Below are 16862 nucleotides of genomic sequence, written 5' to 3'. Positions count from 1 at the left end.
CGCACACAGCGTGGCAGCGTCCCCACGGACACTCAAGGTCACGGTGCAGACGTGCCGGGCAGGCTGCCGAGGCCAGCCGCAGCCACAGGACAAGTGCGTTTCTGCGGGGCCCACTGGAGGGAGGCCCCCGCCGGCAGCTCGGCCTGGCCACACTTCACAGTGGCCAGCCACGGGACAGACGTTGGCCATACTAGTTAATGCCAATCTCTTTGTTATCCTCGATGAAGCGGGCAAAGGGCCGGCTGGCCCCCGTCTCAGAACCTGCTTTGTCCAGGCTGGCCAGGGGTGGGCTCCCGCCGGCGCGTGACTTGTCCAAGCCAGCAGTCAGTGAGCCCAGGGCAGGGAGAGCGCTGCCCCCCAGACTCACGGGCAGCTGGGGGAGGCCCCCGTTCTGGATGACGGAGATCTCGTTGTTCTTCATGGCCAGCCCGTTGGTGATGGCGGCGGCGTACTGGTTCCAGAAGCTGGGGTCTGCGTTCATGGCACGCACCGCCAGGTCCTTCTGCAGCATCTCCGAGAACCGGAGGGCGTCCCCGCCCAGCAGCGCCATGGGGTTCTCCACAGACAGGCGGCGGCCACGGCGGGCAGGGGCGTTGTTCCACATGTGCGTGCCCATGTGTACCTGCACGAGAGAGGGACACGGCAGGTGAGCCAGACATGGCGGCCAGCCCACGCCGCAGGCGCTCAGCCTCTGAGAGAGGGACACGGCAGGTGAGTGGACACAGTGGCCAGCCCATGCCGCATGCGCTCAGCCTCTGCACGAGAGCTGGACACGGCAGGTGAGCCAGACACGACAGCCAGTCCATGCCGCATGCGCTCAGCCTCTGCATGAGAGCTGGACACGGCAGGTGAGCTGGACACAAGGGCCAGCCCAGCCCCACATGAGCTCTGAGAAATGGACACGGCAGGAGACGAGGCACAGCGGCCAGCCCACGCCAGCATGCGCTCAGCCTCTGAGAGACGGACGTGGCAGGTGACCAGACACAGTGGCCAGCCCACGCTGCATGCGCTCAGCCTCTGCACGAGAGCTGGACACAGCAGGTGAGCCGGACATAGCAGCCAGCCCACATTGCCATGCGCTCAGTCTCTGAGAGCTGGACACAGCAGGTGACCAGACACGGCGACTCAGCCTCTGCGTGAAAGCTGGACACGGCAGGTAAGCCGGACACAGTGGCCAGCCCACCCCCACATGCGCTCAGAGAAATGGATGCGGCAGGTGACTAGGCACAGTGGCGACCCCATGCCGCATGCGCTCAGCCTCGGGCGGGCCCTGGGAGCGTCTCTCCAGGAAGCCAAAGTCGGGCTGTCCCTGGCGGTTTCGACGTGCTCCCTCCCCTGCAGAGGCAAAGCAGCCACCACGGACCGTTTGTGCCTGAGGGCACATGCACCGGAGGAAGGTCCACAAGGCCCCAGCGCTGAGGGGCCACAGTGCCGGGCCCCACCCAAGGCTCAGCTGCCCCTCGACCCTGCATGCTCTGCTCAGGAGAGCACAGTCCCTGCACACGCCCCCCGGGGAGCACCGCACGGGCCCCGGTCTCAGGATCGTGCGCAAGCACTGGGTCGGCTCTCCCCACATTAACCCAGAGCCAAGTGTGGACCGGTCCCTGACCCCTCAGCACACAGCCAGAGGCAGCAGATGTCCACTGCGAGGAAGTACACGTGCCTGCACAGTGCAGAGTGCACACGCTGCACACACGGGCCCCTGTGCAAACACACAGACACCTGTGCAGATGTGCAGACACACACCTGGGCAGGCGTGCAAACACATACACACACCTGGGGAAGCGTGCAGACAACACCCAAGCACCCAAGCAGTGTGCAGACACAACACACATGCACCCAGGCAGGTGTACAAACACACACATGCAATCGGCAGACTCACAACAAGGCTCACATACATGGAACATGAACATACGTGGCACACAGCAGACACATGGCAAAGACTCGCCACATAGTACATGTGAACAGCACCCATGCATGCACAGCACACACGTAACACACCCGGCATACATGTAGGACGCATGCTGCAGTACACACATACACCACATAGGGTACATATACACCACACATAGTACACATCCCTCACACACCACAGCACACACAGTAGACATGCGTACACCGAACACGTGGTAACAACACAAATGCAGTAATACACAGTCCTACGTGGTATGTTCATAGATAACTCCCACAGAACACACACACTTCACTGTACACGTACAGCACATGCATCACACACAGAATATTCACTCTCCATACACCACACTCACACAGCACCTCCCAAGGACACACAGGACACACAGAGCACACCCCCCTAGAGCACACACCCCCAGGGCACACACACAGCACACACATCCCACACAGTACCCGCCAAACACAGCACACCCCCTACAGCACACACCCCCTATAGCACACACTTATACAGCACACACCCACAGCAACCCCACACACAACACATTCACAAACAGCACACTCCCTACAGCACACACTCACACAGCACACACATCCCACACAGCACAACACTCACACACCCCACACAGCACACCCCAAACACAGCATACCGCCTCCTCCACACCCCCACACGCTCACAGCACACTCTCTCTCCACCCCCCGCCCCGCAGCGGAGCAGCCCGCGGAGGCGCCGCTCACCTTGAGGTTCCCCTTGGTGGTGAAGGCCCTGCCGCAGATGGTGCAGCCGAACGGCTTCTCCCCGGTGTGGGTGCGCTCGTGGATCTGCAGGGCGCTGGCCGACGAGAAGGTCTTCCCGCACGACTGGCAGTTGTGCTGCTTGGGGGCGCGGCGCGGCGGGGGCGCCAGCATGGGCGCCAGCCCGGGGCTCATCCCGGCCTGCGGCCCCGCGGGCACCTGCACGCCCGCGGGCAGCGGCGGGCCCTCGCCCAGCGCCAGGGGCTTGCCGTGCCCGTTCACTTCCATTTTGACGGCGGCGGGCGCCGCGCTGCCGAGCAGGCTAGGGGCGCTCTGGCCGGGACCTAGGGCAAAGCCGAGGTGAGGGGCCTGAGCAGCCTTCCACCTGTGGGTGAGCAGGTGCTGCTTCAGATTCCCCAGGGTGGAGCAGCCGCGCCTGCACACCGCGCAGACGAACGGCCGCTCCCGGGTGTGGCTACGCAGGTGAATCTGCAGCGCGCTCCTGCACGCGAAGGGCTTGCCACAGACCCCGCACACGCTGCGCGCGCACTTACCCCGCTCCCGGCTCAGGAACAGCAGGCCAAACGGGGGCTCCTCCTTGACGGACGCCCGGCCCGGGTGCACGGCGGTCAGGTCCAGCGCGCCTCCGTTCTCGGGCCCGGGAGCGGGGCTGTCCGGCCGCTCGGTCTTGAGCGGCAGGTCCGGCGGCTCCCCCTGGCCCAGGGCCGGGGACTTGGACGGCAGGCTCTCGCCGTTGCTGTGGGCGGGGGATGGGGCCTGCGTGGAGGACGAGGACTCGGACAGGGCCGGGCTGCCCGCGCTGCGGCTCTCCAGGTCGCCGACGGCCGACGACGAGGAGTCGTTGCTCAGCCGGTCGCTGTCGCCCGAGCCGTTCTCCACGGACTTGAGGGCGCGCAGCTGCGGGCAGTTCATCACCGAGTCCATCATCTTCATCTGGTTCTCCAGGGCCGCGATGCTGGAGATGACCGAGGGGGGCGAGGGCGGGCAGGAGCCGGCGGCGAAGGCCAGGAGCGGCTTGGACGGGTCGGCGCCCGCCTCCCGGGCCTCGGCGTCCTCCTCCATGGAGTTCTCGTCCAGGTCCTCATCGAAGCCGCCCAGGCCCTCGGCCGCCTTGTCGTCGAAGGCGAGCTCGGCGTCCATGGCGTCCTGGAGGCCGTCGGGCAGCGGCGTGTTGGGGATCTGGCCGCCCATGTGCATGCGGATGTGCTGCTGCAGCACCACGGCGTTGGTGAACTTCTTCTGGCAGATGGGGCAGGAGTGCTGCACGCGCAGGGGCGGCTTGGCGCGGTGCACCCCGAAGTGCGTCTTCAGGTTGCCCTTGGTGGTGAAGGCACGCCCGCAGATCTTGCACTTGAAGGGCCGCTCGCCCGTGTGCGTGCGGTAGTGCATCTTGAGCGCGCTCTGGCAGCTCAGCACGCGGTGGCAGATGACGCACTGGTTGGGGTCCGTCATCTTCTTGTCGATGTTCTCCACCAGCTGCTGCAGCTTCGAGGTCTCCGAGGTCTGCATGGAGTCCAGCAGCCCACCAAAGGGGAACTTGGCCTTGAAGGGCTCGGAGCCCGCGGGCGGGACGGGGCTGCAGAGGCCCGGGGCCTGGCCACCCTCCGCGAGGGTGGCGAGGGCGCCGCCCGCCGGCCCGTCGCCGGCTCTGGCGCAGCTGCCGGCCAGGCCCGGGGGCTCTGCCTTGGGCAGCGAGGGCCCGCCGAGCCCCGGCTGCGGGAGGCCTGGCTGCGGGGACTCAGCGGGCCCGGCCAGGCCCGACTCGGAGCTGTTGAGGCCGGGGGACAGGGAGGGGCACTCGCTGGAGGCGGGAGAGGGCCGCTGCGGGGAGCGGTTGGCCGGGGTGAGGCTGGGCGAGTCGGAGAAGCCGCTGGTCCCCGGCACGGCGGGCGGGAGCTGCAGTCCCGCCGACGTGGGCACCGTGGGCAGGGCCGGCTTGCTGTCCAGCCAGGTGGTCACGGGCTTCTCCGGGGGCAGCGACATGCCATAGGGAATGCCGGAGCAGGTGGGCACGTTGTCGAGGTACTCGGGGACGGGGTAGGGGTTCATCTGGATGTGCGGGTACTTCTCCTTGTGCCGCTGGAAGTGCACCTTGAGGTTGCCCTTGGTGGAGAAGCGGTTGCCGCAGACGTTGCACTTGAAGGGCCGCTCGCCCGTGTGGGAGCGCAGGTGGATCTGCAGGGCGCTGTCGCTGCCGAACACCTTGGCGCAGAAGCGGCACTTGTGCTTGAAGAAGGGGTCCTCGGCGCTGGCCTTGGGCTCGAACACCGACACGTTCGGGGGCTTGCCCTTGCGGTGCTTCAGGAGTGCCGCCAGCGGGTCCAGCGCGTTAGCCGTGGCGGCGATGCTGACCAGCGGGTTGGGGAAGATGACGCTGCTGGCCGAGGTCTGAGGTAGCAGGGGCGCGGGCCCCAGGGCGGGGGGCGTGGCGGCGCCGGGCGGGGGTGCGGGGCCCGGGGCCGCGGGTGCGGCGGGCGCCCCCAGGGAGGCCGCGGGGGGCGCGGTGCCGGGCTCGGGGCCCCCACCCGGGGCCTGCGGGGTCCCGGGCCCGGCCGGGGCCGGGGGTGGCGGGCCCGGCGGCGCGGGCCCCTCGAAGGCGGCAGCGGGGGCCGCGGGCGCGGCGGCGGGGGGCGGGCCCGGGGGGCGCCCCGGGGGCGCGCGGCGGGGGCCCGCCCGAGGGGGCGGCGGCCAGGCCCTGCAGCGGGCCGGGCGCGGGCGCGGGCCGGGGTCCCGGGCGGTGCATGAGCGCCACCTGACTGCGGATCTGCTCGATGAGCTGCAGCTGGTGGATCTGCTGCTGCTGCAGCGCCAGCAGCTGCTCCAGGATGAGCGGCAGCGCGCCCGCCGCCCCCGGGCCCCCCCGCGCCCGCCGCGCCCGCCACGCGCGCCGGCTGCGAGAACTGCGCCACGGCCACCTTGGTGCTCAGCAGCGTCTCCAGCGTCACGTTGGTGCTGGGCAGGCGGTAGGCGGCCGCGGGGCCCGGCTCGGCGGGCGCGGGGGCCGCGGGGGGCGCGGGGCCCGGCTCCCCGGGGGGCGCCACCTCCATGGGCTCCGCGTCCGGCCCCGCGCTCGCCGCGCGCGCCTCGCCACCCGCGCTGCCCTCGGCCGGCGCCGGCTCCTCGGCCGCCTCGCCGTCGGCCGGCTCCCCGGGCGAGCTGGCCGGGGAAGGTTCCGGAAAGTCTTCGGCGGGCGGCGCGGGCTCATCCTCGTGCACGATGAGCACCAGCGGGTTCTTGGCGCAGCTGCGCTTGTGCTGCAGGAAGTCGGCCCACTTGAAGAACTCGGCGCAGCACTGCGCGCACACGCTGGTCTCCTCGCTGCCGCTGCGGCTGTCCGTGCCGCTGTCCGCCTCGTCCGCCGCCTCCCCGGGGCCCGCGGCTGCGCCTGCGGCTGGGAAGGAGAGCACAGGGGTCAGCGCGCGCGGACACGCCCGCCCGGCCCGCGCCCCGCGGCCGGGAAGGAGAGCCCCGGGGTGAGCGCGTGGACACGCCCGGCCCGCGCCCCGCGGCTGGGAAGGAGAGCCCAGGGGTCAGCGCGAGCGGACACGCCCGGCCCGCGCCCCGGCCGCCGGCGCATCACTTCCCGAGCGCCATCCATCAAATTATGAGGCCCCATCGACGGCGGAGGCTGCCTCTTAATGAAATTCCATACGAGCCATCGATTTCCAATATTTTCATACAACCCGCAGCCACCCTGTCTGCCGGGTACAAAGCCGCTCATTAGGATTCCCCTTTACCGACGGGCCTCCTCATTTCCAGCAAAATTAGAGATGCCTTTGCCAGTTCGCTTAACATTGCTAAAGTCATCCGTAACCTTTCAAGCCGCGTCAGCACCTGACAGCGCGGGCCCGGCCACCGGCATCTATTATCTGCCCCGGCCGATAGGCGCTCCGGGGACGCCCCGGCCGTCCGGCCAGGGTCCCCGCCAGGGTCCCGGCCTGCGTCCCGGCCGGCACCGGGGAGTCGCCCGCGCCGGGGACCACAGGGCCGCGCGCCACGCACGCACCCACCCACCCGCCTCCCGCACCCCAGGGCTTGCCAAGGAGCCTCCGCACCCGAGCCGGGGCCTGGAGGAATCATGTTTTATACAATTCATTGGCTCTGTCAGATGCAATATTTCTTGGCAAAATGAACCGAAATTATATGTTATTGTTATTAGCCAAGAGAGTTCGGCAGTTTGTTAACAAACCAGAAATTATATATTTAAAGTTCATTTATGTTGACATGTTTAACATGAGAATGTTGCAGTCGGCACACTTTTTGTACCTATTTTCATCTATTCTCATAGAAAGACTTAGCAAATTATACGCTTGTGCCGTAGTGGAAAACCCTCTAATTGGTTACACATGTTTAATTACTGTTGTAGGCAGCTACTTCCTGACTTCCCTAACCCTCTTATGCCGAATAACAACCCTGTTTAATGAACAATTCTAATTCACACCTGATCAAATAAATAGCCGGCCAGGAGCACGCTCCCTCTTATTTGGGGGCGGCTGCATGTCTCCCAGTGGCCGGGGGCCCCATGGGCCTGGACGCTCCCAGTGGGAACCGCGCCTGGTCCAGCTGCAGATGGGGTGCCGGAGCCAGCAGGCAGAGCCGAGTGGGGACAAAACGTCCAAGCTGGGGGTCCCTGCAAGTGCTGGATATAGGCACCTCCCCCACACACCACCTCCTTGTCTGCGGCAGATTTTGCTAATTTTTCTTTCAGGGTTTCAAGGAGAGAATCGTTCTGCTCTGACTTCAGTCAAGAAAGCTAACTTAAAAAAATGAGAGAAAAAAGGTAAGATCATTTAGTGCCTCGACTGGAGAGGAAAGTAAAAATATTTTTCGGGGCTGGTCTGCCGCTCTCCATGAGGCCATTATTTCCAGGTAATTTATACATGCCTTTAAAAAATTATTAGCAGTGTTCAATTAGCATTTTCTTAACTGGCTAAACCATTTGAAGGGGAAAAGAAGTTAGAGCTTGCAGCCCATAAAGCCCTGCTAGACTTTTAAACTAAATTCAGTTCTGAAGATCAGCCTGCAAGAAGTCTCATTACTGTATGAAGGAAGGAATGTAATAGGTATCTGTAATGAGGTTGAGTATCGCTGGAAGCAAAGACACACTTGATTTATACCACAGATAGGCACATTAACAAAATAAATACTCAGAGAACTTTGCTCAATGTATGCAAAATCTAATTTTAAACCTGCTAAGGTCATGGAACAGGGTAAAAAAAAAAAGGCCTAAGATTTTCAGGTAAATAATTCTTTTAATGATTGATAAGAAATAGGATGATCTCAAATCCTACTCACATACTCTAAAAATGAACACAAAAATGCAAAGGAAACTCATTTTAAATGTCTTTGTAATAATTGAATGTTCTGAGGACCCCCCCACATATATATATATATATTTTTAAAAAGCCTAAACAGCCATTAAAAAGTTTGCCTTCATTAAGCATTCAAGTTGGAATCAATGTTATTCTATACCAAACTATCAAAGCCATGAGAACTGCACAGAAGGGAATCGTTTCTGAAGTTCGTTGGGTTTCAAGCTGTCGTGACAATGACTGGCCACAAGCTTCACAAAGAGTTTTAATATTTTTAAGGAGAAAAATGCCAAGAATAAAATTTCATGAGACGTTAAACTTTCTCTTATGTGGTATAAAAAGAAAAATCACTTGGTATATGCGTTTACAACTTTACATGATTAGGCAGCATATATCTTACTCAAAGAACACTATTTGGAACATTCTAGGGCAAATTTACTGAGAAAATGTTTAAAATTAGGCTGTTTTCTGGACCATTTAAAGTGCATCCAATGTTGGAAGTATTAATTTACTTAACTGTAAATAAATCAGATCTTTACAAACGAACATTTTCCAGATTGTCTTTGTAACAAACTCTGGCATGTGAAATGGAGACTGTATGCATTTTATTCTGGGCTTTCCTCAAACATCTATGCAACCCAAACAAATCTCTCTTTACAGATAGGTCTGTACAAGCCCATTGGTTTTTCATGTGCCAAGTGTTTTTAGAGTTCAGCTCCAAATCCCGCAGATGGACACATCCCCATGACCTTCCCCTTTCCTTCTACACAGGTTTCTGAAGCTGAAGAATCTGAGTGTGGAATCTGTGAGCATTTTTGGTCATTTTATGTAATGCAATTATAGTGATAATTACCCTCACACAAGGAAGGTTCTCTGTTGGAGCAAAACCACCTTTCACTTATATTCCTTTAAAATCGAGGAAGGAAATTGTAAAAACATCATTCTGACCCTGTGAATCTGCTGACTTGGTACAAAACAGATACTCCTTGCATTTCACGAAGTTTCACAATTTGCTTCGTGACGAAAACATCTTTTAAAAAGCCACAATTACCAGTGAGGGTTAACGTGGTACAAAACAGGTAAGCCCTGTATTTCACGAAGTTTCACAATAAATTTGCCTTGTGATGAAAACATTTTTAAAAGCCATTATTAGTGGGGAGGAATTTCTTTAGTATAATTCACATTTCTTTGGGTATAAACTTAAAATCTCCGCCCGTAATTTTTTCAAAGCAGTTTGTGGAAAATGCCACGGCCTGGCCACTAAATTGCTACTCTCATTTGCTCTTGCTCTGAAGGTGCCACTACCAGAATCTGAACGTGCTCAGCATCCCAGGGAATGCAGAAGCACACACAGTCCTCGGAGAGTCTTAGAGGATCAATGCAAAGAGAGAATGAGAAAACCAGGCCCTGCTGCACTATTTCACCCGGGAGTGAGAAATCTCACTGCAGAGATTAAGGACGTTCTTAGATGACAAAACTCTGTGGCCCTCGGAGGAGGCCGGCCAAAGCAGCCTGTGTGCCTGGGTGGGGTTTCCCAGTGAAGAGGGACCCTCCCCCAGGACAGCGGGAAGACGCGGCAGGAGGCTCCACTCGGCCCAGAGCCCTGGCGGCCCCATCATCCCCTTCAAGACTCTGGGCTCATCTGGCGTTATTTCCCCTTTAAAAAATGCGTTCTGGCCCAAGAAGCCCCTGGGGTGGCCTGCGCAGCAGCTCCCAATTGTATCTTGTAACTTCCAACGCTCTCTCCTGCCAGAGTCTTTCAGGCCGGTGTCATGTCATGTCGGACTCGAAAGTGTTCAACCGTCTTCACGTGAAATTTACATTTGAAGCTGGCCGGTCCCGGAGACAGGCCCCATCAGACCAGCCCTTACGACAGCTGATGTTTTGTATTCCAAGGCAATGGCACACGGACGGGAGCTTCTGCCACCACGGCAGAAAGTACCGATTCGAGAAATTAATTCTGTGCAAATGGAAATGATTTCTTGGGCCGGTGGTGAAAGCAAGCGCTGTGACCCTGGTGGATGTCACAGGCGTTTCCACAGACTGACTTTTCAGCGAAGAAGACAGTCCGCACGGGAGCGGTGAGGTTGTGGCGGGGCAGTCCGCGCCACGTCACACCTCCCCTCTGAGGGGGACCAGGCACGGCAGCAGCTGCCCAGGGAGGCCACTGCTGCCCACGCAGGTCAGCGTCAGTGCGAGGGCGGCCTCCGAAGGAGCCAGGAGCAAACACCTCGCCGTCTCTCCTGAGGTTTCTGCCTCAGCCCCGCTCAGCCACCACGGACGCTTGGCTCTGAGTTTCTCCACCGCAGCTGGGGGTCAGGGGCTCCCACTCGGCTCCCATGGACAGTACAGGGCATGGGGACACACTGGGCCTCTGCCTGGGGACCCCTCTGTGGAAAGCTCCTGCCCCTGGCCCCGTCACCGGCACACAGCTGACGTGGTGGGGCCTGCTGCGCTCCCACAGAAGCTGGGGACCTGCATGCGGGGCGCTGTGGCCACCGATGGGTGGGCGCAGGGGCCAGGACAGGGCGCCCCCGTGCCTCCTTCCTACCCCGAAGGGTCTGGAAAGCACGTCTAAGTTTGCCTTCGTGGTGAAGAGACATTTACTTTCCAGCCGAGCCCTTCCTTTCAGCTCCTGGGGAGAGCTCGAAATCGGAGGGCCGGGAGGCCCACACAGCCCCTCCGCCGGGAGACCCCCGCCGGGTGGAACAATGTGGAAGAAATGCCAGCCAGCGGCCCGTGTCCTGGTGCCCGCGGCCTGCACGGGTGTGAACGGTGGGGGGCACTCTTACCACGCTCATCTGCCCTGACCGCACGCCGGCTCCCGCCACGCGGCCCACAACTCAAATTGGTTAAGTGACGACCACCTGTGGCACGGTCCCCTGACGTCCCCACAGAAACCGGAGGCCGCTCTGCATCGGCATGGCAGGGGTGGGAGGCACGTGCTCCCCCTGGACGGCTGCGTCCTGGGTGCCTGCATGCCCGTGTGCCTGGGGCCGGCTCGGTCCGAGCCGCGGACGTGGGTTGTGCAGGCCTGTGGCCCTCCACAGCGACCAGGCCCCGGAGTGTAGGTCAGGCTGCTAGCAGGAGACGAGGCGCATGGGGCACGCTCTGGGTGGCGCGGGAGACGGAGTCGGCCGGCCCAGGCAGGTCTGTGTGGGTCACTGGGGCTGAGACGCTTCTCAGGTGCAGGAAACCTGAGGCCCGGGAAGGCACACACGGCAGGGTCTGCGGCCCATCACTGGTCACTGCACAGGAAACATCAGCTCCAGCCTGGCCCGGTGCCTTCGCCACCGCAGTGCCACATCCCTGCCAGGAGCAGGTGGGAGGCATGATCCCCGAGACGCTTCGCTGGGGTCTTCCTAACATGCCCTCACTGTGTGTCACCCTGGCAGAGCAGGGGGCCGTGTCTGGGGTGAAGTTTACCCACGTGCAAAAAAAATAAAAGAAAAAAAGAAAAAAGAAATGCTGTGTAAAAAGCTCTGGCAGGGCGGGGGGAGGGGGGCCAGGGCGGGGGCCGGGGCTGGGGCCGGGGAGGGGAGAGTGTCCCTGCAGGGTTAATCACAGCCTGAGAGCAATGGCGGGCACGGGAAACCGCCTCCCCTTCCGTAGGAACCATAAACACTTGTGCCGACGAGATGGGCATTTGATAAGCAGGGCGCAGGCACAGAGCACTCTCGCGGGCTCCTGTTAACACTCAGACCCAGTGTTAAGACTTAATAGAACACTGTGCCGTCCTGTTGCCAAGGTCAACAGCACAGATGCACTAATTGTATTATGAGCTTGACACCCACTGGCCACGGTGCAGGGCAGAGCAGGCAGAGGTTAAACCAGCAAGGCCTGTCAGAGCACGCAACTGCCCACCTCCCGGGCTCTGCTCCCAGCCCCGCATACACACAGGGGCACCCTCAGGAAAAAGACTTGGGGGGGGCTGGAAAAGGCAGCCCCCGAGGACTGAGGGACACCCAGCATGGCCCCTGGACCCCGGGACAAGGTTTCGGCCTGGATGACCTCCAACCCACAAGGCACTCCCCAATGACTTCACTACCTCAATGTTTTTGACATTTCCAGTATGGGATTGCCCTTATTTGCTTGAAAATCAGAGAGTTCAGTGCACTTTAAACCAGACAATTCACGTGCTGAAAGCACCAGAGGAAAAGCTTAGGGATGGTTAAAAAAAAAATAAAAAGGAAAAAAAAAGAAGTTTGTTTAAAGTTGACATAGAAACATTCCATTTCGACACAGATATGATGCGCTTTGAAACCTGCATCCGCTTAATACAGACGCCCCCCACCCTGGCAGGCCAAGTCTCACCTCCTCCGTGCAACCAAGGCATGTGTGTTTTTACTCGGGCAGCTTGTCAAGAGATCACACAGGAAACAAACAACAAAACCCCTCCCGCCATAAGCATTATTCAAAACCGACCCTTCTCTCAGTCTTAAAGGATGCTACATAATCTCATTAGCACTTAAGGGGATTTTTGTTTTACCAAAATAAAAGGCTGTGCCAACACTTCCATCTAGGAATGCAGAATTTCAGCAGGCGGTCAGCGCTGACCAGAAAAACTGGCGGCATCTTTCCTGAATCGCCCCCACCACCAAGGACTGTTCTTGGAACTACCTTGGGAGGGAGGTAAAACCTCCTTCGAGGTTGCAGGGCAGAGGAAACCTGACCCACTTTAGCCATCCTCTCCCACACAGAAAACAATCAGCTTGCTAAGTAATTCCTGCTGTTGGCCCTACCTTCTTCTTTTTCTGGCTCCGAACACATCTAACGATATTGGATTCTGCAGATGTTGTGGAAGTTGGAAATGTACATAAAACCCCTAATTGTTCCATGATCAGCTCTTTCAGTGCAAGGGAGGGGTTTATTGGCCTTTTTGGTTGACCACCAATTCACGTCCCTTTCAACAGATTAAATTTTAAATGTTGTTTTTTTGGACATTTGCAAATTCTTCTTTCCCTTCCATCCGCCCCCCCCCCCCCGCCTCCCACCCTACCCCCTTACTTTTTACCTTTCCTGTTTCAGGGAAAACACTCAGCCTGGATGTTAGCAAGTGGCTCCCGCATTGTTTCCGTGTGGAATGCCGATTGTCAGGGTGGGCACAGTGCGGACGCAGGCTAACAGATGAAAGAGAAAGCACGCACTCGCTGCCCGCCTTCCTCCCTCTAAACACAGCCTGGGACCGGTACATTCTTACATCACATGCTCACCACATTTCCACGGAGCTCTGAGATAACCACAGGACTGTAGGTCGGAAGAAAATGAAAACACACTTCGGGCAATTAGTGCTAGCACAGAAACAGGGAATGGGAGTTGTTTAAATGATAATATCCTTTTGTTCCTCCCCAAATGCACACTTTCTCTCCGAGGACAACAGAATACGTCCCCACTAAGTTGTATTTTGCCTGATAAAGGACAGCAAAGCTGCACCTTTCAAAGTCCCTGGAAGGAGCATAGCTGCTGCTCTGCCCTGGGAAGTTAGAATCAATTTTCTTCAGAACAAAACTGTTTGATTAGCTCAAAGGATCTCATTATCTGTGGCATACATTATCTGAGTTTTCAAGCCCTGCCACACTTGTTTCAAAATTTTCAGAAGCAAGAGTAATTAATTTGCATTTTCAAAAGGTAGTTCCTCACGGTTTGTCTTGGGCACCCTTAAAATAATTTTTGACAACAAAATAGCTTTAGAACTTTCTGTAAAACCATTAGCACATTTTTTTCTCCTCCTAAAGACATCATCATACTTCATCGTGTAAATGATAGGGGCGACTGTCCCTGGGGTTATTTCGGGGGAGTGATTTTTTTAATCGCTCGCCCGAAAACCAGTCTGAAAAATATAGCCATCTTGCTTTCATCTTTTCACTGTAGATTAATGTGGTGGTGCCTTTGTCCCCCCTCCCCAGCCCACAGCATTCTAAAATTTTTGCACATTTGTTTTTCACAACCATTTTACTGCCTGCCAACGTTCCCCGCTTTAATTAATATGTCACGCCCGAAGAGATACAAAGGAATTATTTACTTCATTTCTAAAACCTTGTAAACTAAAGCACAACTCACTTGTAACTTCACACACTGTGGGATAATTTCCACTGCACCTAACAAAATAAAAAATTTAAGAACCTCTGATTCACGTGGGAGCGATCTGGTTTTCACCACCATGCATCTTAAATATATAAATATATATATACACAAACACACACATATATATACATACGTACACACACACACACATCTCTACCCCATTTCGCTCTGTCCCCAGCGGGGAGCGGGGCCGGGGCCCCACGCACAGGCTCACTCGCTTCTACGCTCCGGGAACATGCAGGCACGGGAGGATGCAATCGGAAAGAACTATTTCCGAAGACTTTTGCCCGAACCGGCCTCGAAACAGAGCTGTCGGCGCGGGCTCGGCCGGCCGCGGGAAACTTTCCCGGCCGCGTCGGCGCGCGTCTGGCTCGGGCGAGAGGCCGGGCTCTCCCCGCGCTCCCCGGCGCGGCTGCGGGCCCGGGCGGCGGCGCTCAGCGCGCCCGCCGTGGAATCCAAAATGAATAGCAGTGCCCCCTCGTTAGGCGCGGAACCCGGGCTTTTCTCTATTAATTAAAATATGCTTTAGTGAAAGGAGACGCGGCACGTCGGGACGCGGACCACAAAGCCGAGAAGTATTTACATTGTTGCATTTGGGCGGCGCTGGAAGCCCGCTCCGCGCTATTCAGCACCCACAAGAATAACGCTTTAAGATTCCTCGCTGGGACGCAATGTCGTTCTTTAGAAGGGAGACTGTCTTTCTCATTCGGCAGAAATAAATCCATTCATTTGATCATGTAGTCATTGAGGGCGATACAAAACAAACCAAGTGTGAGAAATTCTATGTGATGAAGTAAACAAAACCCCCAAAAATCCATTTCCATGACAAAAAGCGCCTTTGTCCCTAATCTCCCCACCATATGCGAGCTCTCCTTCCCCGCTCACCCCGGTTCTCATCCTGGGGGACCGGCTCCGCGGGGGGGACCGCGCGCCCGCCCCGGCCCCGGCGCGCCCGGCCGCGCCGCAAACTTCCCGCACCGGGTCCCGCTCGCGCCCGCGGCCCGGCCCGGCCCGGGGCCGCGTCCTCCGCCCGCGCCGGACCCGCGGCCGCCCGGGGCCGCGGCGCCCGGGCCCGGCGAGGGCAGGACGCGCCGCCGCGTGCGGGGGGCCCCCGCGCGCCGGGCCCGGGGGAGGGGGCGTCCCCCGGCGGCCATGAAGCCCGGCCCGGGCGCCGCGTCCCCTCGCCCGGAGGCGGCGCCGGGTCCGGGAGGCGAGCGGCCGCCCGGGGCGCCGAACAAAGCTGCCCGGCGGCCGCGGGTCACCGGCGCGCGCGGCCGCCGGCCCGGGGGCGGCGCGGAGGCGGCGGCCCCCGCCCCCGCGGCCCGCCCGCCCCCGGCCCGAGCCGCCGCGCCAAGTTCTCCGCGCGCCCGCGGCGGGCCGGTCCCCGCGCGCGGAACTTTCTCCCCGCGCGCCCGCGGCCCTCACCGTGCTCCGGAGCCCCGTCCGGCGGCGGCAGCTCCTCGTCCGACCTGAGGTGCTGGGGCTTGGCCTGCTTGCGCCGAGACATGCTGCTAGCGGGGCCGCGGCATCGGCGGGGCGGCCGGCGGCGACGGCGCGGGGCGCGGGGCGCGGGGCGCGGGGCGCGGGCGGCGGCGGCGGCTGCGCGGGCCGCGCATGGGGCCGAGCAATTAGGCGGGTGAATAATGCGCGGCCATTAGCCCGGGCGCGCCGATTGGCCGCTCTCCAGCGGACCCGGCGCTATGCAAATGAGGCCGCGCCGGCAATTAGCGGCCGCGCGGGGCAGGAGGGGCCGGCGGCGCCCGCGGACGGGGCGCGCGCGGCCGCCCGGCGCCGCCTCGCATCGCGCGCGGCGCCCGCGTCCGGCGCCCGCGGCTCGGCCTGGCTGCGGCGCGGCGGGCCGGTGCGGGGCCGCGGCGGCCGCCGAGCCGGGCGCACGCGGCAAACTTTGGCGGCGTCTCCGCCGGCGCGCCGGGCTCGCCCCTTTATAGCGCGTGTGCGCCGCCGCCGCCGCCCGCGCCCCGCGCGCGCCCCCCCCGCCGCCGCCGCCGCCCCTCCCGGAGCGGGCAGGGCTCCGGCCCGGCGCCTTTGTCTCCCGGCCGCCCGGCCGCCGCGCCGCGCCGCGCCGCCGCGCTCCGGGGCGCGGGGACCCGCGGCCGCCCGGGTCCTCGGCGGCGGTGGCGGCGCCGCGCCTCGCGCTCAGGTGCCCGGGCCTCCGGCCCTGCGCCCGGCTCGGGCCCCGCGCGGGCGGCCGGCGGCTCGGAGGCTCGCGGCCGGAGCGGAGCGGAGCCGAGTGCGCACGCCGGGGTGGCGGGACTTCGGCAAGAACAACTTTCCGGTTCGGAAGCGGCGCGGGCCGCGCGGCTCCTCCTCCCCTCGCTCGCTCGCTCCCTCCCTCCCTCCCTCCCTCCCCTCCCGCGCCCCCTCCCCTCCCCCGGGCCCCGCGACTCCGGAGGGGCCGCCCCGCCCGCCGCCGCCCCCGGCCGCCTCGGCCCCTCCGCCCGCCCGCTCGCCCGCCACCCGCGGCTCCTTAAATCCCGCGGCCGGGCGGGGACGGCGGGGCCGGCGGGGCCGGCGCGCTCCCACCCAGCCCCCTTCCGGGCCGGGCACTGCCCGGCGCCGACCCGGGCCCCGGCCGCGCCACGCCAAGTTCCTTAGCCCGCCGAGTCCCCGGCGCGCCCGCCGCCTTCTAGGACTTTCCGCGGAGGCAGTGGGGGCAGGTGAGGGGGTCGCGCCCGCGCCCCGCCGCCGCGCACCCTCGCGCCCCGCGCGCCCCGCACGCGCACCACCCGCCGCGCGCGGCCGCACGCACGCGCCCCGGGCCCCGCGCGCCCGCGCCCGCGC

The 16862-nt window shown here is 61.3% G+C and overlaps 1 protein-coding gene across 1 annotated transcript; it reads right to left on the bottom strand.

Moving 5' to 3' along the window:
• SALL3 (spalt like transcription factor 3) lies at positions 1–16094 on the bottom strand. Its single transcript, XM_056131540.1, is given in 5 exon segments — positions 1–622; positions 2647–5303; positions 5335–5524; positions 5526–6055; positions 15486–16094. Coding segments are annotated over 5 exon segments (3891 nt in total). The 5' UTR covers positions 15568–16094; the 3' UTR covers positions 1–190.
• Between the last annotated feature and the right edge of the window lie 768 nt (positions 16095–16862).

This window comes from Sorex fumeus, unplaced genomic scaffold, assembly GCF_029834395.1.
Source record: "Sorex fumeus unplaced genomic scaffold, SorFum_2.1 ptg000092l, whole genome shotgun sequence".
Taxonomy (NCBI): domain Eukaryota; kingdom Metazoa; phylum Chordata; class Mammalia; order Eulipotyphla; family Soricidae; genus Sorex; species Sorex fumeus.
Note: the sequence above shows the minus strand (reverse complement) of the source record. Positions and strands in the feature narration are given on the sequence as shown.